The following is a 22734-nucleotide window of genomic DNA, read 5'->3' as shown; positions in this document are numbered from 1 at the left end:
GTATGTTATACCTTGCACTGAAAATCTTGCCACACTTTATTTATTTACTTATTTTTTTGACAGGCAGAGTTAGATAGAGAGAGAGCAGAGAGAAAGGTCTTCCTTCCGTTGGTTCACCCCCCAAATGGTTGCTATGGCTGGTGTGCCAGGCCAATCCGAAGCCAGGAGCCAGGTGCTTCCTCCTGGTCTCCCATGTGGGTGTAGAGCCCAAGCACTTGGGCCATCCTCCACTGCACTCCCGGGCCACAGCAGAGAGATGAACTGGAAGAGGAGCAACCGGGACAGAATCCGGCGCCCCAACCGGGTCTAGAACCTGGGGTGCTGGCGCCGCATGCGGAGGATTAGCCTAGTGAGCTGTGGCACCGGCCCACCACACTTTAAAAAGAAAATTTTTTTGAATCAGAATTATTCTCTAATACCACATGCATGATTTAGTTTCTGTAATTTTCTTCTAGGTTACAAATGGCTGTTTTTCGTGGGGCAGTGGTGCAGCTACTTTATCCAACATAGATATCCGGATCCCAACAGGTCAGAATCATTTCTATTGCAATCTTTTAATTAATTGTCATAACCATAGTTTTCCAAGATAATAGAACCTAACAAAAGGAAAAATAGTTTTGTAAAGACATAAACCTTAGTTATGGTTATTGATTTGCCACATATTGTTCATGAGCCACTGTGTCACTGTGGGAATTGCTGGAAATGTTCAGGTTAGCCTTTCTCTGCCTTTGCACAAGTTATTTGCCATCCACTTGATGATTTGTGCCATTTAAATAATCGGGTAGTTGATTTCTCATTGTGTTTGAGAAAGGTTTTGCAAAAAGAGTATATGATGAAATTATATTCTCTTCCTGAATACTGATGAAGTTTTTAAGATACGTAAAGCTGAAATACAAGGTAACTCAATGTATTTATTGATTGTCCTGGTTATTTTAAAGTTTTACTGAGGTATAGATTGATGTACCACAAATTGTATCTATTGAATATTTATATTTTGAAGAGTTTGAGCATATGTGTTCCTTCCAGATAACACTACAACAATCAAGGTAATACGTGTACAGTCATTTCTAAACATTTCTTTAAATTCCTCTTTTGTGGGAAAAATGCTTAACATGAGATACATCCTGGACATATTTTAAAGTGCGTCATTGTTTATTCTGTAGGTACAATGCTAAACGACAGGTCCTTAGAACTTGCTCGTCTTACTTAAGTGGGATTTTTTTACCCATTAAGTCACAACTCCTCAATTCTCCTTCCTTCATTCACTGAAACCACCATTCTATTTTCTGTGTCTATGAGTTTATTTTAGGTACTTCATATAAGTGGGATCATACAGTATTTTTCCCTCCATGACTGGCTTATTTCACTTAGCATGATATCCTTTGGGTTTATCCATATCGTTGCCCATGGAGGGCTGTCCTTTTTAAAGGCAGGGTGGGGTGTACCATTATAGGGATATACTCTTTATTTTTTTCCATTCATCTGTCAATAGACATTGGATTGTTTCTATATCTCTGCTATTGTGAATAACACTACATCGAAAAAGGGAGTATAGATATCTCTTAGAGAGCCTGGATGTAAAATTCTTTTGTATGGATACTCAAAAGTGGGATTTCTGGCTCATTTGGTAGTTGCAGCTTCAATTTTTTGAGGAAACTCCATAAGGTGTTCTATAATGGCTGCAACTATAATTAGCAACACTGTTGAAGGGTTTCAGTTTTGCCACATTCTCACCAATTATCTATTTTTTTATCATGACTGTATTAACAGGTATAAAGCGATATTTCATTGTGTTTTTAACTACATTGCTATTATGATTAGTGCACTTTTTAATGTATCTGATAGCAATTTGTACGTCTTGTTCAGAGAATTAGCTATTCAAGTCCTTTGCCATTTTTGAGTTGTTTGTTGTTGCTGTTTTTGCTATCAAGTTATAGATTATTACATATTTTGAACATTAACCCTGTATGAGATAAGTGGTTTGCAAATAGTTTTACAAAGAGAGAAAGCTTCCATCTGGTGTTTCACTCCCCAAATGGTTGCAATGGCTGGAGCTGAGCCAGACCAGAGCCAGGAGCCAGGAACTCTATCTAGAGTCTCCCATGTAGGTGGCAGGAGCCTGGAGCTTCTTTGGAATCTCCCACATGGGCACAGGGGTCCAAAGACTTGGGCCATTTTCTGCTGCTTCCCTGGGCTCATTAGCAGGGAGCTGGATCTGAAATGGAGCAGCCAGAACTCAAACCAGCTAGCACTGCAGGTGGTGGCTTTACCCATTATGCCACAGTGCTGTCCCTGAAGAAACTGAAAAATTGAAAAGAATGTATTATGGAAAGAAAGGAGGAAGGAAAGAAGAGTGGGAAAAAAAAGGACTATCATTATGTTCTTAGGCTTGTATCTACAAATCTAACTGAATCTGTTAAAAGTTAATTAAAATAAAATTTAAAAACAGAGAGGAATCTTTTTTCCCAAAGAAACCTTTTATTTTATGAGTACAAATTTAATACGTACAACTTTAGGAATATAGTGATTCTTCCCACCATACCCGCCCTCAGGAATATCTTAATGCCTTATCCCAAATAACTTTCATATTAATATTCTATTTTAGTCAAAATTGTTTTTTTATCCTGGGTGAGTTGAATAATAAAAAATTAAATAATAAAAAAGTTAAAACTGTGTTCTAGACAATATTTACATTGCTCTAATATTGACTATTCTGTTTTAAAAATAATAAATGATTTCCTAAGTTTTGTCATTTTTTCCTCTCTATGTTCAAAAAGACCTATGTATCAAGAAAAGGAGCTGTCTAGAGTATCTTATGCTGCAGACCCCAACTGGGCCACTGACATCAAATATTAGGTCTTTCTAAATTGGTTTTGCTTTATTTCAGTGAGAGAATCCCATCTCCTTCTGTTAATATCTCTTGTTTCATTTGTCTAGGTCAGTTAACCATGATCGTGGGCCAAGTGGGATGTGGGAAGTCCTCGCTTCTCCTTGCCATCCTTGGTGAGATGCAGACCCTGGATGGGAAAGTTCACTGGAGCAAGTAGGTAGAGTTTTAATTAACTTCTGTTGGTAATTATCTGGTCATTTTCCAAGGAAACACTTAGAGCAGTATAGTCCCATGTGATGAGTCTGAGCACCTCTTAGAAATGAGGGCAGCTTTTTTTTTTCTCTTTTAATTAGTGTAAACCTTACATGTCATAAATTTTAAGAACTATAAAACAATTGATTTGAGTGGTTTACAATAGTATAAACTAGCATGTTGCTAAGATAAAAGTAAAGTTGTAACTGTAGAGGTACATTTTTCAAACTTAAATGGGTAACACAAATAAATAACTTAAAAATTCATTGCATAATTTGTTTATTTTTAAAAATTAATTAGTTAACTTTTGCAAGACAAAGAGACAGGCAGAGATCTTCCATCTACTGGTAAATTCTCTAAATGCCCACACAGCCAGTACTTGTTCAGCAGCTGGGAACTCGATCTAGGTGTCTCATGTGGGTGGCAGGGACCCAAGTACGTGGGCCATGACCTATGACCGCCAGGAGAGTGCATCAACAGGAAGTTGGAATCAGGAGAGGAGCTGAACTGTAACTCCAGCACTACAGTGTGGCGTGCAGACATCCCAGGAAGCATCGTAAGCACTATGCCAAATGCCTGCCCCCTAAAAAATGTTACGGAGAACTTGCATTATGTAATGCTTGAATGCAAACAGAGCCTAATGGTTCAAGATTCAGGAGAAGAAATATCAAATGACATTTTCCAAGCTTTTCCTAAGATTCTGAAAAATCTCCTTTTTCTCTTTGTGTCTATTGTAAGCTACGCACTAGAAGTCAGTAATTAGAGATGGTCAGGTCAGCCTCGTGTGTTGTGCAACTCTGCATACATGGCAAAGGGAGTACCTAGTATGCTGCTTTTTCTAGCTATTGGAATGGCTGCTTTGTGTTCTTTAAAGCATATTGCCATAATAAAGTGATTCTGAGCCATAAAAGTATACAAGTGAGTAATAAGGCAGAAATTGCATTTTTTTAGGTATGCCAAGCTACTAGCCCCATGAACAATTTAATAAGTCAAGTAGTTATAGCTTATCTAAGAAATTGAACTGCAGACGTGTGATCCTCAAGTAGGTGTGACTTCACCTGTGGGGAACATTTGGCAATGTCTGGAGACATTTTTGGTTGCTATGTAGGGAAACTGGGCTGCTACTGACCTAATTGATAGAGGCCACAGATGCTGCCTCCAATGCACAGGACAGCTCCCCACAAAAAGGAATTATTTTTCCTGAAGTGTCAGATGTCCTAAGGTTGGGAGATCTTCTCCTAGACCTACAGATTTTTTTTTCATTGAATGTTAGTTATTTTGCTTTTGTTTGGAATGCAGAGAGTGAGAGAGAGAAGGGGAGAAGAGAGTTTGAGTGTGAGAATGAGAGTGAAAGTGAGAGGTCACCCATCCACCAATTCACTCCCAAATGCCTTCAACAGCCAGGGCACATTCAGGCCAAAGGCAGGAGCCAGGAGCTCTAACCAGGTCTCCCGTATGTATGCCAGAGAACCAACTATGTTAGCTGCTACCTGCTGCTTCCCAAGGTGCTCATTAGCAGGAAGATGGGAATGGGAGTGGAGCTAGGACTCAAACCTCGGCCCTCCCACCCTCCCATGTGGGATGAAGGCATTCCAAGCAGCATCTCAAGTGCTGCACCAAATGTTCGCCCCTGAAGTTATTCTTGACTATCATCTTCCACCTTGCATCGTGAGTGTCGTCATGACTGCTGTTTATGTACACTGACATCTCTCCAGAATGGCGACTATTTGTAGGCCTTTTAAGGTTAGACTGTGTATTAAACTCCAGTTAAGTGAAGTAAATATTGGATGTGTAAATTTTAGCTGGAATTGGTAGAACTATGAATCCAGTATCATTGGCAAAAGAAGGGGGCTGAGAAAAGTGGAGTGTACTTTGCAGCCCTCCTGTTGGACGCATCTACCAAGGATGAAGAATGAAGAATGAATGTTCCCGTGGAGTCGGCTGTGACTGTTGTCTCACCCTGCTTCATGGCAGGTGTCTGCTCATCACATATGGCAGACTTTGTCTACACTGCCTTTAGCACCTTCAACCTGGATAAAGTGGATTTGGTGGAGTTTATACTGTTTGATAGAACCAAAATTGAACTATCTGCATTTTGTTTAACAGAGAGAAGGCATGAGAGACACTGACAGGAAACCTTGAGATTTTAGTTTCATACCTCCTGGAAGTTGTCCTAATCCAATCTTCTCCAGTGTTATTTATTTAAGTACTTAGAAGCTCCACTTGGGCCAAAATGACCCTAATATTATTACTTATCATTCCCTTAGTGGATAAATGAATGAGATTTCTGAATTTCACAAAACTAAGTTATTTATTCCCTTGCTTTTCTAACCATATATGCCATTAATATCATGTGTTATTTCATAAAGATTGCAATTTCTTTAAAATTACATAGTTTAGTGAAGCTTAAAAAATAAAGGTAAAGAAATAAATAAGCAAAATAATGTTTGAATAGTTATCTGAGAAGTTAATAGAAACGCATGCCTGGGAGAACTACATAATTATACAGCATGGGTCACAGATTCCTCTCTGAGCTTCATGGAAGCAAGGCACAGAGTGTGGACCAAGATGAAAGCATATTTTACTCATTAGGGATTAGGATTTTTTTTCTTTTTGGAAAGAAATCCCTCCCATGTGCCATAATTTTTTTAAAAGCCAGTGAAAGATTATATAATTCCCAACATCCCCAATATTCCTAAAATGTATTCAAAAGCCAATCCCATATGTCCATGTTACAAACAAAAAATGAGAGCATACTATTATTTAGCAAACGTTCTTGGAGGATTCAGAGGGCCAGTTGGAGTGGGATAGGTACTTTTGAAATAGTAGCCCAAGCATGGACATCTTCATCTCACAGATCCAGGAACGAGATTCAGCACATTTGGAAGAATGGGATCATTTTATATGTTCAGTATGTTAACTGCGCATATGGGCAATTTGTTTCTTAATGTTTTTCTTTTTTCCATTCAAAAAACATGTATTGAATGAAACATTTGAAACATTGAGTAACTCATTTTTGCCTAAGACTGAACTAAAGTATGGAGGATTTAGAAGTGGGCAAGACCAAGGCCCTGAACAAGTCTAGCACATGGCCTGTAAACAAGTAATTAACAGCAAAGCTGGATAATAGTAGCCTGTGATTCATGCTGTGATGACAATAACAAAATGGCCAAATGGTAGAAGATGGAGGATAAAGAACACTTTACAGCTGATTTAAGGAGAAAAAAAAAAAAAAAAAAAAAGGAGGAGTTAACATTTGAGCTGAGCCATGAATGATTCTGTGGGGCCAGCCCAGCCAAGAGACTGTATGCAGGAGCTGGCATAGTGCAGAATGAACTCATGTGGGAGGATCAGAAAGGGGACCATGATGGTTTGTGGGTAGTGACAGGCAGGCAGGTACGACCTGAGGTTAGCTGAAGAGGAAGACAAGTGGAATGGGGACGACAGGGACTGAAGGTTTTGTTCTTAGTGGGAAGCCATTAAAGAAGTTGAAGTAGAGGGGCACTTTGTGTTTTGAGAAGATACGATCTACAATTTGTAAAGATGATTCTGACTGTTGTGTGAATAATGAATTGTAGAGTCCCGAAGGGAAGTGGAGAGGCAATTTAGGAGAGATTAAGACAGCTTTAATTATGGTAGCTGTGGAGATGCATTAAAGTGAATGGAATTAGCCTGTATCTTGGAGCAGCCAAAGCCAATAAGATGAAGATGTGATAAGGGAGTTAATATAATTGAGCACTTTTAAAATCTTTATAATTTAAAAATCATCTTTTGTGAACATTGGTTCTAATTGACAATAACTGCATCTTTTCAAAAAATACTTGGGGGTGAGCATTTGACATAGAGGTTAAAATGCCATTCGGGATGCCCATATCCCGTATAAGAGTCTCAGTTCTATGTCCAAACCAACTTTCTGCTAGTACACACACTGGGAAGTAGCATATGTTGGCTCAATACCTGGTTCCTTGCCACCCATGTGGGAGACCCAGATGGTGTTCTTGGCTCCTGGTTCCACCTGGCTCAGCCCTGGCTATTGTGGACCTTTGGGGAGTAAACCAGTGGACTGAAGATCTGTTCTCTCTGTCTTGATTTCTCTGCCTTTAAAATAAATACATAAATAAATACTTTTAAGAAATGTTTGTATTGGCTCCAACCAATAAACAAGTGAAAAACGAAGCCATTAAGAGATTGAATTAGTTGATGTAAGTTCATTTTGTTTAATTAAAAGAATTACATCATTTTCTTGCATGGTATCCTTAATATGTGATCAAAATATTTTTAGATCAAGAATGTGGAGAGAACACTGACCTTCTGTTAAAAAATTATTTGTAATTACTTTTTGCATTCCAGAGAAAAAACTATGTGCCCAGTCTAATTAACAAAGGCATGTAAATATTAATTAAAGCAAATCTATTTTAGAAATTGTCTATATTTATGGGTTGATGATGTTCCAATATTGAGAAGTTCTTCATTTCAACATATTGAATTGTTCAATATATTTTTAAAGCTCAAAATAAAATAAATCAGAAACAATAAAAGTTATGGGAGGGCACCAAGTGCCTTGCTGTCATTCTTCAGCCACTGCCTGTACTCACATCACTGGTTACATAAACTTTATTTTTAAATGTGTCCTCATAAACTGGCATGAGCAAAATCCAGAAAAGTCTTCTGACCCTTAGCAGGGAGAACTATTTGCTTTGGGAAGGAGAGAGGGCACTGCTGTCCATCCAGAGCACATCTACATGGTAGAGCCTGGTATACGAGGACACTGATAGACATTGCCTTGCTAACGTTGTCCTAGCCTACATGTTGTAACCCAGCCATGAAAGGGAGAAGAGAACAGAGAACTGAAATGTTCTTCAAAATAGTCAGAATGCCAATTTTCATATCAATCTTGTATCTAAAAAGTTCTGCCTGACTCAAGTGGTCTGTTCCTGGTTGTCAAAGTTGTCAAGATAAACAACAACTTTGTCTGAGATGAAGCCAGAATTAAAATGCCTTAACTGATGGGTGGTTCCAGTGAGAGGGCCAGGAATGTGTGGAAACTGCAGTGCTACGTGAGAAATGGCTGTCATTTATCTTTGGCTCATTCCTTTCCCTTTCCCTCTCAACCATGCCATCAACCAGCCTACTCTTCAGGCCTCATCTTTCCTGATGTTGTATCTTCTACCGTCCTGGTAAAATCAGCTGTATGCCAGTGGCCCAATTATTTGAAGACAGATGACTTGAGTTGTTCCTTTTCATGTGACTTAGCCTGGAATAAGGAAAAAGAACACATTGAGTCAGCTTTTCAGGATCAGATGTAATATAGCATGTTTGTGTTGACATCTAGCTTCCTTTATTCCAAATACAGTTCCTGATTTAAACAAAAAGATCACTTTTTCCCATTCCCTAATGTATCTACCATAATACTTGGAAGTTACTGTTAGAGGAAAATACACACAAAATCAAGAAGGCTTCGGAAGTGGAATCTTAGTCTGTTTCCCAGAAGGGGAGCCATCTGTCAACTTTCCTTTCTCTTGTTGCCCTCAGTGCTGTGCACTACCACGCTGAGTGGTGGAGGAAGAGCATGGACCAGGTGGTTTTTGTGTAATCAACTAAAGTATGGTATAGGAATGCAGAGTTCAAATTTCTTTAATGCTAAAGAGAAAAAATAACCTTGCATGATGGAATTGGTTATTCTGTGAGAGAGTTGGAGTATGTGATCTTTCAAAGTTGAGGACTGTTAGGTTACTCATGGAAAATCTTAGTGAAAGAATGGGATAGCTTTTCATTTGCTCATGGAAGATGACTACCTACACAGATCTGTATCTTTGTTTCCTTTATTACTCTGAAACTAATGCATTTGTAGTGTATTTTCTCTGCAAGAAGAACATGCTTAAATCCTTGAAGGAGATATCCTCAGAAGTAAAGATACCCCATATGCTGTCCTGTTTTTTCAAGACCATATCTCATTAATTAACCCCTCTCTCTTACAAATGTCTTTATCTGTTGCACTCCATACTCCATTACCCTCCATTTTCAAAAAAAGTGGACAACCTCAGAAACTACGGGAACATTTCTCTTTTTAAATGAGTAGTTCACACTCCCACACATCCTGCTTCCTTTTCTTTCACTCTGAGATTGCAATCTGGGTGAAAAGTTCTCACCCATAGCTACCTAGGCTAAATCCCTGTGATTAGTTCTTAATCCTACTTAACTTTTACATAGGTTTGGAAACTGTTCACCACTGATGATGCCCTAAAACTAATTCATTTCTTGGTTTACATGACACTTTTATTTAATCATTTATTGAAAAATTTTGACATCACACTTTTTTACATACAACCATTGTATTAGTTGTTGGGGAATAAATAAGTGAGCAAGGAAATACAGTCTCATATTTTCATGAAATGTACTGGTGAGCAGGGTCAAGACTATGAAGAGGTAAGAAAATAGTTCCATAATTAATTATTTGATTATTTTTATCAACACCAGAAAAGAGAAATATAGGGTTTCCATAAGAACAAATTGCAGGTGGCCCGAGTCAAGTCAGTGGGTCAACAAAGGCTTCAAGGGGTGGTGAATAAATAAATGATAATTGAGCTTCCATTTTAAGGATAAGCTCAAATGAATGAGTCAAAAAGTCAAAAGTTGCACTAAGTGGAGATGGAAGGCAGGGAAGAACGTTGTAATTCTCCTTTAATCTCTCTAACCGCTCTTGCAAGTCTACCAGAGGATCTTTCTGCTTTACTTATCCCTTCAATGTTTTTGACTTCAGCTATTCTCTAAGCACCTGTAATGCCTCCAGTGTACTTTTATGGCCAGTATTGTTCTTCTGCGGATTGAACAGCTCCTCCAAAAAGTCTTATACATACCATTCACTCTACGTTTCTCTGCATTTCCAGAACCTGCTGCTCTCCTGTACCGTGGCAGGAGTGTATGTCCATCCCCTGAAACTAGTTGGTAGGTGCTCAGGTCAGAGCTCCAAAATTCAACCATCGACACTTTTTTCTCCATTATCCTCAAAACACAACCAACAATATCCATTGTTATAATTTCTTTTGCCTGTCCTAATAATTCTGTCTTTTTTAATGTCCCTGATTGAGGTATTTAGCACTCGTGTAGACTACTCTACCAGGGCCTTCATTCTTCTGCATATTGTTGCCAGACCTACCTTTCTGGCATGAAAACCTAATTACTTGCATCTTTGATGTAATTTTTGAATTGGCTGACCTTTGCAAGCTACATCAAAGACGTTAGTGATCTGGTCCCTGTTTAATTCTTTAAATGCATATCCTGCTGTTCCACCGTCTCTGACACTGTGACCCTGTAACCCTGAGCTGCAGGGAGTCCTCCCGTGAACACATTCCCTTGTAATGCCTTTGCCCAGCTGGGTGGCCTCACTCTTTCTTCTAGAACCAACTCGGAGGCTATCTCTTTGCAAAAGCCTTCTCTCACTCTCTTGGATCTTAAATGTACCTTCTCTGCTGGTCCCTCTATACCTTGTGAACTTTCTAGTAGGGATTGTTCTCTTTACTCAACAGTGAGATCCTAAAGCCAAATCATGCAATTCTTTTTTTCTTTTTCTGATTTACACTTAATCCAGCCCCCAGCTTTTCTATTTGTAGATAAACAGAATTCCCTATCAGTCAATCTCATCTGAACCCATGGCCATCTGGTTTCTACCCCTACCACTCCACTTAAACTGTTCTTGCCAAAGTCATGAATGGCATCCAAGTTATTAAATTCCTCAGATGCTTTTTGGTCTTTATCTGACCACGTGACCCTTTCGCCCATACCTTTCTTCCTCAGAAGGTCCCCTTGCTTAGTTTCTAGTAAAACTCAAAGTCCAGTATACCAAAGTCATTGGTATCTAAGATACACATCATGCAGAGAAATCACTCCAAAGTCTTCATTTCCCAACTCTTTTCTGAGCTTTCAATTTAGATTCCTGGCCATGGTCACTTTGATATTCCTTGGGCAGCTCCGACAGAATGTGTCTGATGCTTCTCCTATCTGTCTGTCTGCTCCTATCGTATATATGTCCTGTGTTCCATTTCTTTCACTCTCTTGTCTTCTGAATCCCCTCTGCTCTGGTCAGTCACACAGTTCTGGCTATCCTTGTATCTCTTTATTTTCATTAATTCCCAGTTTCCCTAATTCAGGGCACTGCCTTCTTATCCCCATAACTCTTGTAGTGTCCGGTGGTCTCTGTATCACCTCCAGCCTTGCTCTCTCCAACCCTTCGTTTTGTTCTGTGATTACAGTGGCATCTCATTTTCAGTGTTTCTAGGACACTGGGAAGAAGTTCAAGCTCTGTAAAATGGTTCATGACCTTACTCATGATCCCTCTGTGCATACTTTTGAAATTCATCATATCCTTTTCTTCACTATCTATCCCCATATTTCAGCCATGCTGAATTTATGTTGGATCCTATATATCAAGATTACGTCATGATCATCCAATTTGCATCTTCTCTGGTATAAAGTACTCTTGGATTTTTCTTAATCTAGCTTAGTTTTTTTTTTAAAAAAGGATTAGTTTGAAAGGCAGAGTTACAGAGACAGAGAAGGAGGGAAGAGATTTTTTTTTTTTTTTTTGACAGGCAGAGTGGACAGTAGAGGGAGACAGAGAGAAAGGTCTTCCTTTTGCCGTTGGTTCACCCTCCAATGGCCGCCGCGGTAGCGCGCTGCGGCCGGCGCACCGCGCTGTTCCGATGGCAGGAGCCAGGTGCTTCTCCTGGTCTCCCATGGGGTGCAGGGCCCAAGGACTTGGGCCATCCTCCACTGCACTCCCTGGCCACAGCAGAGAGCTGGCCTGGAAGAGGGGCAACCGGGACAGGATCGGTGCCCCGACCGGGACTAGAACCCGGTGTGCCGGCGCCGCAAGGCGGAGGATTAGCCTAGTGAGCCGCGGCGCCGGCCAAGGGAAGAGATTTTCCATCATCTGGTTCACTTCAAAAATGGCCACAGAACTAGAGTTAGGACAGGCTGAAGTCAGGAACCTGGAACTCCTCCCAGGTCTCCTATGAAAGTACAGGAACCCAACCACTTGGGTCATCTGCTGCTGCTGCTTTCCCAGGCACATTAGCAGGGAGCTGGATTGGAAGTGAAACAGCTGGGATTCAAACTGGTGCTCACATTGGATGCCAGTGTCACAGGCAGGTGGCAGCTGAACCAATTGTGCCACAACCCCTGCCCCTGTGACTCACTCTTAATTGTCCCACTGGCAGCGGTTCCACTGCTGACCCTGATTTGCAATGGGTGGCATGGGTGTTCTGTATATTTAAAACAACCTCACTTTTCTTAGTGCTTATTCCCTTGTCTGGTTCTTAAAAGGTTGAAAGCAGCATGAAAGAATGGAGGGATGATCTTCCTTGTTCTTTGGTTCACTAGTATTTGCTCTAAGAGGTGATTAATAAATATTTTTCAGTTGATATTGAACAAATATTTAATCAATTGTTATTGAATAGACACCTTCCAAATTCTATGCCCACTTTGCACTGATATTTTTAGATATCTACTCCACATTTCTACATGGATGGCCAGTATGCAATGAAGCCATTGTCTCTGCCATGTTCACCTGCTCTTCCTCATTTTGGCTCTCTCTCCTTCGATTCACTAAAACTGTTAAGTTCATTTATTGTCTTTTTGCCACTAAAAAAAGTAAAGGCTGTATTCCTTGCTATCTAAAGCACATTCTATGGCAAATATCACTTGGGAAATTGTGTACCTCATAATTTTTAAGAGTAACTTAAAATTGGGGAATAATTGTTATTGAGAGGGAATTTTAGCTTGAGGTTGTTTTTTTATAGCCTCTGTCAATCATCCCAAGTTGCAGCTAGCAATGAGAAATAGTGAAAATAATCCTTAGTAACTCTAATCCAAATAGCACTAGGTAATAAGTAAATTTTCTCCACAAAAGCATACAACTCTTTCCAAAGTAAAAATAGATCTATTTCTGGAGTCCCAATAAGCTTTAATTAGGTGTATGTATGGCTACTGAATCCTTGTCTTTTAAAATGCAATTCTGTTTTCAAAAGAGGAAATCCAAATGGCCAACAAACACATGAAAAAATGTTCAAGATCACTAGCAATCAGGGAAATGCAAATCAAAACCACAATGAGGTTTCACCTCACCCCGGTGAGAATGGCTCACATTCAGAAATCTACCAACAACAGATGCTGGAGAGGATGTGGGGGAAAAGGGCACTAACCCACTGTTGGTGGGAATGCAAACTGGTTAAGCCAATATTAAGTCAGTCTGGAGATTCCTCAGAAACCTGAATGTAACCCCACCATACAACCCAGCCATACCACTTCTTGGAATTTACCCAAAGGAAATTAATTTGGCAAACAAAAAAGCCATCTGCACATTAATGTTTATTGCAGCTCAATTCACAATAGCTAAGACCTGGAACCAACCCAAATGCCCATCAACAGTAGACTGGATAAAGAAATTATAGGACATGTACTCTATAGAATACTATACAGCAGTCAAAAACAATGAAATCCTGTCATTTGCAACAAGATGGAGGAATCTGGAAAACATCATGCTGAGTGATTTAAGCCAGTCCCAAAGGGACAAATAGCATATGTTCTCCACGATGGGTGACAACTAACCAAGAACCAAAAAGGAAACCTGTTGAAATGAAAGGGACACTATGAGAAACAGTGACTTGATCAGCCCTTATCATGACTGTTGATGTACAATGTAATACTTTATCCCTTTTAGTATTGTTTTGTTTTTTTTTGTTCTAGTACTATTGGTTGAACTGTGTAATTAACACACAATTATTCTTAGGTGTTTAAATTTAACTGAAAAGGGATCCTTGTTAAATATAAAAGTGGGAATAAGAGAGGGAGGAGATGTACAATTTGGGACATGCTCAATCGGACTTGCTGCACATGGTGGAGTTAGAAATGTGCCAGGGGATTCCACAATCCCATCAAGATGGCATGTACCAATGCCATTTCACTAGTCCAAGTGATCAGTTTCAGTTCACAGTTGATCACACTGATAGGTCTAAGAGTCAAAGGGATTACACAAACAAGACTAGTGTCTACTAATACTAACTGATAGAATCAAAAAGGGAGAGAACGATCCAACATGGGAAGCAGGATACACAGTAGACTCATAGAATGGCAGATGTCCTAAATAGCACTCTGGCCTCAGAATCAGCCCTTAAGGCATTCAGATCTGGTTGAAGAGCCCATGAAAGTATTTTAGGCATGGAAAGCCAAGACACTCTGGCAAAATTTAAAAAAAAAAAAAAACCTAACTAAATGCAAGATCTCTGTGAGTGAGATACCAGTGGAAAGAACGGGGCCATCAAAGAAGGAGGTACCTTTCTCTGAAGGGAGGAGAGAACTTCCACTTTGACTGTGACCTTGTCTAAATAAGATCGAAGTTGGCGAACTCAAAAGGCTTCCATAGCCTTGGCAACTCATGACTGGAGCCTAGGGAGATGACTGACACCGTAAACAAGAGTGTCAAATTGTTAAGTCAACAACAGGAGTCACTGTGTACTTACTCCTCATGAAGGATCTCTGTCCTTAATGTGTTGTTCAAAGTGAATTAATGCTATAACTAGTACTGAAACAGTATTTTACACTTTATGTTCTGTGTGGGTGCAAACTGATGAAATCTTTACTTAATATATACTAAATTGATCTTCTGTGTATAAAGATAATTGAAAATGAGTCTTGATGTGAATGGATGGGAGAGGGAGCAGGAAATGGGAGGGTTGCGGGTGGGAAGGAAGTTATGGGGGGGGGGCATTGTAATCCATAAACTGTACTTTGGAAATTTATATTTGCTAAATAAAAGTTTTTAAAAAATAGGAAAATGGATCTTCAGATGTTTTCCCCCATAACATGGAGGTAATGAAACGTAATTAGTCAAACTCTATTTCTTACATAGTCTTATCGGTCAATAGATGATTAAACTCAGATGTCACCATTACCACACGTACTGAAGACCCAACTAAGTTTGTGCACCTTTTGAATTCAGACCTCAAAAAATATATCTTCTGTTCATGCCTTAGGTTGGTTAACTAGAAATTTAAGTAGATTAAAATATTAAACGTAGGGAGATTTTGGAAATATTGAATGCTTAGGAAGCTAGGAAACTACATTCTAGAGAAAGTACCTAATAACACGGTTAGTTACAGCAGAGGCGGGGCTAGAACCGAAGTTGGTGTGTGAATGAAAACCGGGTATGAAAGATAACATCACTGTCTTTTGGAAGCTTACTAAGTGACTGTTTCTTAGCAGATGAAAACGCAGAGAATATTATTTAGTTTGTCTTTAAAGTTAATATCAGAAACGATTTGGAAAATGTAGCTGTTGAAAAATGTCCAGTGTTTATCTCTTACCTGATATGTACACACATTCATTCCATATTATTCATAATTAATGAACATTGTTTGCCATACTTGCAGTGTAAATGAATCTGAGCCTTCTTTTGAAGCAACCAGAAGGTATTATTTCTATTTTAACCTGAGTTTAATAAGAATAACTTCCTTCCCTCCAGACTTTAATCTCCTACTCCTAGTCATCATTTTCATGATATTCAATTTATTAAAATGTACTAGCATATTTCCCATAGCAGTGGTTCGCAACTTTTGCAGGCTGCTGGAAGAATTATTTGCCAAACAAAATGGCTCATTGTGTCAACTGCCATGAGCCACACGTGTCTCAACTTTGCCTAGGGTAAGGGATTCCACAAAATAAAAATGCAAGAATTATATATTATACATTATAAAGGTTTTTTTAAAAAAGTTAATGGAAACACATACTCCAAAGACATTTTGCATGGATTTCAAACATTTTTTATTGCATCTAAAATAAACTTGCCTTTTAATTCTGTTTTTCCCCCACACATTTTGAAGAACCCTTCTGTATTGATTGTGAGTTACAGACTCACAGGTTGAGCAGTTACAATGATGGAATCTGCCTGTGAGGTGGAGAGGGAGAACTAAGTACTTTATCTACTAAAAAAAAAAAAAAAAAGTTATGAAACAACAAAAACTAAACACATGACCATGACGCCCAGGAGGAACATGAAGCGGAACTGTCAGGGGTTGGGAACCACTGTTTGACTGCACATGTGATTATCCCAGAGATAATCCGTGCATATTCTGTGCTACCCTGTCTCTGTTTCAGGATGATCATTGCTAACAATTCTCTCCTACTATCTTAATCTTTTAAACATTAATTCCTTAATTAGTATTTACAGATCCTGAACTAACTGTGAAAATCTGACTTCTAAGCTGACCTGCCCTCCCCCACCCCACCCACATCATCCTCTCTGTCTTCAGTTTACCTGTATTTTCCTAATCGCTAAAGATTGCAGTCTGATATATGGACATCTGGTAGAATTTGCAAGCCAAAACAATGGAGGGGGGAGAGGAAGTTATCATTTTTAAGAAATAAATTATTTCAATATGTTTTGAAATACATTTATCAATTTATCATATTTAAATTATTTTTAAGGAGAAACTTATGATTAATAGTTCAGACCTTCAAATACTTTTGGAACCCAACAAAATTTGATGTTATACACTGTGTGACTTTTTGATTAAATTTTAATCCTTTTCACCTAAGTGGCATATTCAACCATTTCGTAATCAGGTAGGTGGTCTTTAAACTGGTCCCTTTTGGAAGTTTTCCATTTCTCTATTTGAGATATGTCATCAACTGTTATTTTCCATTGTTATACTGAAGTACACACCCAGCATAGTGCCTAATTCCAGTGTATTTGTTTCTTTTTCGGTCTACAGTAGGAACAGGTATTCAGTGGCCTATGCAGCCCAAAAACCCTGGCTATTAAACGCCACAGTAGAAGAAAATATCACCTTTGGAAGTCCTTTCAACAAACAGAGGTAATTTTGAGCATATACAATGTGGAACTGAAATGGCACCTATTTCTGATCCATGGATTTGGTCCATTGTTTCTGGAACCTGCTCACCCCACTTTAATGCCCATCACTAACGGTTTTTTGTTTTCGTTCTTGATATCTTCAGAGGCAGGGAAAGGCAGATACATAGGGTATTGTTATTCATGGTGTTACTATCCAAATGCTTTCCATGGGCCATGCTGAAGCCTGGAGCTGGGACCTGAGACCGGGTTTCCCATAGGAGTGGCAGGGACTACTTAAGCCATCCCTACTGTCTCCCCAGGTCTGCATTAGCAGGAAGCTGGAGTCAGGAGCTGGATGTGAACCCAGACATTCTCATAGGGGATGTGGGCATCCCAAAGGGTGCCTTAATCCCTGTTCTAAATGCCTGCCCTCACCGAGGGTTTTTGAATCAACAAAGCATATAGTATGGGAAGAACTTGGATTGCATGGGATTCTTTGCAGAGTGGGCACAGGCAGAAGGGAGTCAGAATCCTGAAATCGGGTCACGAGAGGGGGCCCAGTGGGATTTAACTGTGCATTCTGGGGCAGCACTCCAGATGTTAGAGACAAGCATAGCAAGGTAAACCCGCTAATCTGGAAGTAAAATCTCATGGTAGTTTATTCTGAGTTGAGAGCGAGGGGACCACTAGGAGTGAGTCAGAATAATGATCCAGGCATATGGTGGTTCTCGCTGCCCTTGGGGTGACAGCAGAAATGTAAAGGAATGTTGAGGAAGGAAAACCTTCTGGAGTAAGAGGACAGATATGAGTAGGAAGGAGTCAAGGATAACGCGAGTATTTCAAGTCCAGGTGACGAAGGAAACAGAAATACCTGGTGTTTCTTCCCGGTCCCTTCAATTCCTATGCTTCCCTATGCTCATACTTCCCATGCATCTGATTTCCACTGCCGGCCTCGATCAAGTTGAGTACCATCAGCCTTCATCAGCTTCCACGTCCCTTCCCTTCAGCATGTGTGATAGAGTGCAAGGACACCTATGTTACACGTTACCCATAATGAGCCTACTATGGTCCGTCACCTCCTGGAGACGTCTCCACCTCCTGCAGTTCCTTTTTTTTTTTTTTTAATTGGACAGGTAGAGATATAGACGGTTTGAGAGAGAGAGAGAGAAAGGTTTTCCTTCCGTTGGTTCATTCCCCAAATGGCCGCAACGGCCAGCACTGTGCTGATCCGAAGCCAGGAGCTAGGTGCTTCCTCCTGGTCTCCCATGCGGGTGCAGGAGCCCAAGCACTTGGGCCATCCTCCACTGCCCTTTCGGGCCACAGCAGAGAGCTGGACTGGAAGAGGAGTAACCGGGACTAGAACCCGGTGCCCATATGGGATGCCAGTGCCGTAGGAGGAGGATTAACCAAATGAACCATGGCGCCAGCCCTCCTGGAGTTCCTTAAGCTGCCCTTGTCCTCATTTTTCTTCCTGGAGAATTACTCCTCACCTTGCTGGATGCAGATTTGCCTGCCCTGCAACTTCCCTGAGTGGTCCTTCAGTGCTTCTGTATTTTAGGCGAACTTTGTACCCACCTCTCACTAGAGCACCTCCAAAGGCATGTTGTTGTTTTTTTTAATCAGTCTTCTCCACATACTATCATTTTCCTAAAAATTTTAAATTCACAGATAACATTGTATGTATTTATCATGTCTAACATGCTGTCTCAAAGCCAATATACATAGTAGAGTATCTAAATTAGCATCACCTCATATGGCTATCATTTTTGCAGTGAGAAGAGTGGCAACTCTTACCTGAATTTCTTTGTATCTGCATACCTCACGTTATATTCTAAGTTGCCCAGGAAACATGTTTTCAGCCCTCAAGATACTGCATCTGGGGCTCAGTTTATGGGCAGTGTCTTAGTAGGTGTCTAAAAATTCAAAATCCTTTCTTCCAAAGGTACAAAGCTGTCACAGATGCCTGTTCTTTGCAACCAGATATTGACTTATTACCATTTGGAGACCAAACTGAAATTGGAGAGAGGGTAAGCTATGTACAGTTTAAGTAAGCATTGAGCACAAGTCTAGAAAAGTCTGTAGTCCATGCCATTAGAAATTCTGAGAGCTTAGTAGTTGTAGCTTGTGCCTAGTGACAAGTTCCAGAAATGCAACTGGAGACCTTTGATGTAACTCTCCTTGATGTATTTATTGAATAACTAATGTCTCCTTAACAGTGTGCTTGTCACTTGGGAGTTGTCAAGGAAAGTAAAATGTAGTCCCTGACTTTGGTGTAAATATATATTATGCTTACCATACTTGATTGGGAAACTGATACGGCTTCCAGCAAATTCTTCCACTTTTGTCAGCACCTATTTATTCTTAGTAAGGTATTCCTTTTTTCTTCATAAGAACAAGTTTTTATATTGATGTCAAACTACTCTGACCAGCTGGAAAAGGTTTTTAACTGTGATTTTTTATTAAAATAATGATAATTTTTAAAAAGATTTTATTTATTTACTTGAGAGGTAGAGTTACAGACAGAGGGAGAAACAGAGAAAGGTCTTCCATTTTGTGGTTCACTCCACAATGGTCGCAACAGCCGGAGCTGGGCCAATCTGAAGCCAGGAGCTTCTTCCCCATCTCCTATATGGGTGCAGGATCCCAAGCACTTAGGCCATCTTCCACTGCTTTCCCAGGCCATAGCAGAGAGCTGGATTGGAAAAGAAGTAGCTGGGACATGAACTGGCACCTATATGGTATGCCACAGCACCACAGGTCGCAAAATAATGGCTATAATTTTTTAAACTCTAATAGGTGTTAATTACTGGGGAAAATCATTATATGCATTATCTGTTTCCACAAGAATTATATTATGTGTTATCATAAATGTTGTTATTATGAGTGTTACTACAAATGTATTATTAGTATTCTTAATATCTGCATATTACAGCCAAGGAGACTATGGCTGAAAAAAGCTAATAAACATGACCAACTGTAGAGTAGGTGATGGAGCCAAGATTAGTCTGACTGTATAGTCTTGTTTTTTTTTTCCTAAAGAAAAAAGAAGTATTTTAAAAGAAGATAATGAGAAAGAAATAGACAACAATCTTCTGTCCATTGATTCACTTCCCAAATAGCCACAATAGCCAGGGCTGGGCCAGCCCCAGTCAGGAGCCTGGAACCCTGTCCTTGGTCTCCCCTGTGGCTGGCAGGGACTCAAGCACTTGGCCATTATCTGCTGCCTCAGCACAGCCAGGATCTGAACCTGTCACTGCAATATGGGATGTGGGAATCCCAAGCAATGACTTAACCACTGCACCAAACATGTGCTCTGCGTAGACTTTGTTCTTCGCTGTTCCTCTTTGCAGCATAGTATAGTTGAAGAGGATGAGATCAACTTCTCTGAGCCCCAGTGTCCATATATATAAAATGAGAAGGACACCTATATAGTGAAATTGCTGTGAATAATAAAGGAAATAATAAAAGAAATAATAATAAATAATAAATAAAAAAATAATAAAAGAAAGTTAAAGCCGTTGACTCAAGGTTGACACATACTAAATGCTTAAGTACAACTTCTTAAAGTAATAACTACTACTAGTTCATTATAAGAGCACCTTGTATAGTTCTGTTTAGCATAACTTGTAATATCAAATTTAAGAGGTTTGCATTAAGTAAACTGCACACACAGTTCTGGAACTAGAAGTCTTGAAATTGCTCACAGCTGTATAGCACTCACCAGATGTTTTGCTTATTAATACCTCTGTATAGCAGAGTAGAGTTCTCTGTCACACTGAAAGGTAGATTAATGTTATCAGCCAAAAACACTCTTGGTAAAAATAGAATATTGACCAATAGATTGTTTTCATTTTCTTTTACCAATGTTATGTTTAAATAATAAATTACCAGCAATTGTTATTTTAAAGAAATCAGTATTTTAAAGCTATTTTTTTAATAAATAGATTTACTAGTGGAAAAAATGGCTGACTTGGGTGCTTCTTCCCTAGGGCATCAACCTGAGTGGGGGCCAGAGGCAGAGGATCTGTGTGGCACGAGCTCTCTATCAAAACACCAACATTGTCTTCTTGGTAAGAAAACGGCCTTGACTTCCATTCTGACCTCATTTTTCCCTGTGGACTAATGAGTTCTTAAAAAGACATGTCCGTCAGTTCAAGGACACGTTGTTTAACTTGTAGAATCAGAGCGTTTTTTGGGAAAACAGATTAGTAGCAGATCCAAGTAAGAAATTCAGAGTCAGAACTCCAGGTTGGTGTCCAAGAGGCTGAGGTATTCTGTATGCCTGCTTAGCTGAGTTTGTTTCTTCCTTTCTTTGCTTTTTTTGTTTGTTTGTTTGAGAGGCAGAGAGACAAAGACAGAGACAGATCTTCTACCCACTGGCTCTCCCCACAGATGCCCACAAGAGCCAGAAATGGGCCGGTCTGAAGCCCGCAGCTGTGAACTCAATCCAGGTCTTCTACATGGGTGACAGACACAACTACTTGAGCAATCATCAGCTACCTTCCAGGGTACACTTTCAGGGGAAGCTGGAATCAGGAATGTAGCTGTGGCTTGAATCCAGGTACTCTGGTATCGGCTGCAAGCACCCCACGTGGCATCTTACCCGCTGTGTCAAACACCTGTCCTAGTGGAGTTGCTTGGCCAGGCGGATTGTTAATGAGGGCGTGTGGATGGTGTTGGATTGACAGGGCAAGATCACAGATCTTTTGATTTATATTTGACAACAAAGAAAAAGGGCCAGAAAACACAGTTTTGGTACACATAGGAATTCTACTCCAGTGAGGTGCAATTCTCAGCCTGCGGATAAAATATCTGTGATGCTTCCTGAAACTGCAGGAGTCTTGGTCCTAGCCTAGACCCAGTGACTGTAAGAGAGGCATCCAGAATCCAGTGTTCATAAAGCCCTTTGATTATTTTCATGACTATCCTGGGTTAATGCCTTGGCTCTACCTGTGGATTCACAAATAACATTTGATAATAATGTTGATTATGATTTTGCCTTATTTTGGTAAGGGGTAGCCTAAATAACCTACCTTACAAATCAACACTGTATTAAAGGCCATCAGGGTATATCAATACCTCCTCCCCTGCCTTCTCCTTCTGTGAAACTATCAACCATTTATAAATCTGGTTCCCAGACATCCACTGGAGTCTCTACTCCATCTAATGTGCAGAATTACTTCAGAAGGGAGGTTGATTTGGGAGTATCCCACTAAATTCGGATCTATAACTGGGCGCGGTGGAAGAATTTGGACATACTAGGAACTCATTTCAGGTTAATGTCTCTGAGAGTATGTGTCTCCAAAACACACCAGATAAGGCATAGCAGGGGAGAGGCATTCGGTGCAGTGATTCAAATGCCACTTGAGATGCCTGCAAGGCTTATCAGAGTGCCTGGCTTCCAGTCCTGCCTCTGCTTCTGACTCCAGCTTCCTTACAATGCACACCCAAGAGGAAGCAGGTGATGGCTTAAGTGGTCATATGCTTTCCACTCATGTTGAAGACCAGGATTGAATTTCTAGCTCCTGACTTCAGCCTGGCTCAAGTCCAGCCACAGAAGACCTTTGGAGAGTGAATTAGAGAATGAGAATTGGAAGATTTTCTTTGTGTGTGTGTCTCTCTCTCAACCTTTCAAATAAATAAACATATAAACATACTTTTAAAAAATTTAGAAACCCATAGCAAGATCTAGAAGTAATCTGTGTAACTAGAAATCTTTCCTATAGCAGATGGACTCACAATTAGAAATGACTTCTCCAACCTTGAGGACCGTGTGACTAGGGACTAGGGACTCTGGAAGGGACCA

General features: G+C 39.9%; 1 protein-coding gene across 5 annotated transcripts in view; it reads left to right on the top strand.

Annotated features, from left to right (window-relative positions):
• ABCC9 (ATP binding cassette subfamily C member 9) overlaps window positions 1-22734 on the top strand; it is a 154058-nt gene that overhangs the window by 73720 nt on the left and 57604 nt on the right. For 4 of the 5 annotated variants that reach the window (XM_062194922.1, XM_062194919.1, XM_062194921.1 and 1 more), the window contains exons 18-23: window positions 456-528; window positions 2938-3043; window positions 15508-15546; window positions 16849-16950; window positions 18871-18955; window positions 20918-20998. In XM_062194922.1, the coding sequence (XP_062050906.1) occupies window positions 456-528; window positions 2938-3043; window positions 15508-15546; window positions 16849-16950; window positions 18871-18955; window positions 20918-20998 (486 nt within the window). The remainder of the gene's footprint in view (window positions 1-455; window positions 529-2937; window positions 3044-15507; window positions 15547-16848; window positions 16951-18870; window positions 18956-20917; window positions 20999-22734) is intronic. The other variant, XM_062194923.1, reaches the window with a different exon arrangement.

The sequence above is a fragment of the Lepus europaeus genome, chromosome 6 (genome assembly GCF_033115175.1).
Source record: "Lepus europaeus isolate LE1 chromosome 6, mLepTim1.pri, whole genome shotgun sequence".
In the NCBI taxonomy this organism is placed as follows: Eukaryota; Metazoa; Chordata; class Mammalia; order Lagomorpha; family Leporidae; genus Lepus; species Lepus europaeus.
The sequence above is the reverse complement of the archived record's forward strand: the minus strand, read 5'-3'. Positions and strand labels throughout refer to the sequence as shown.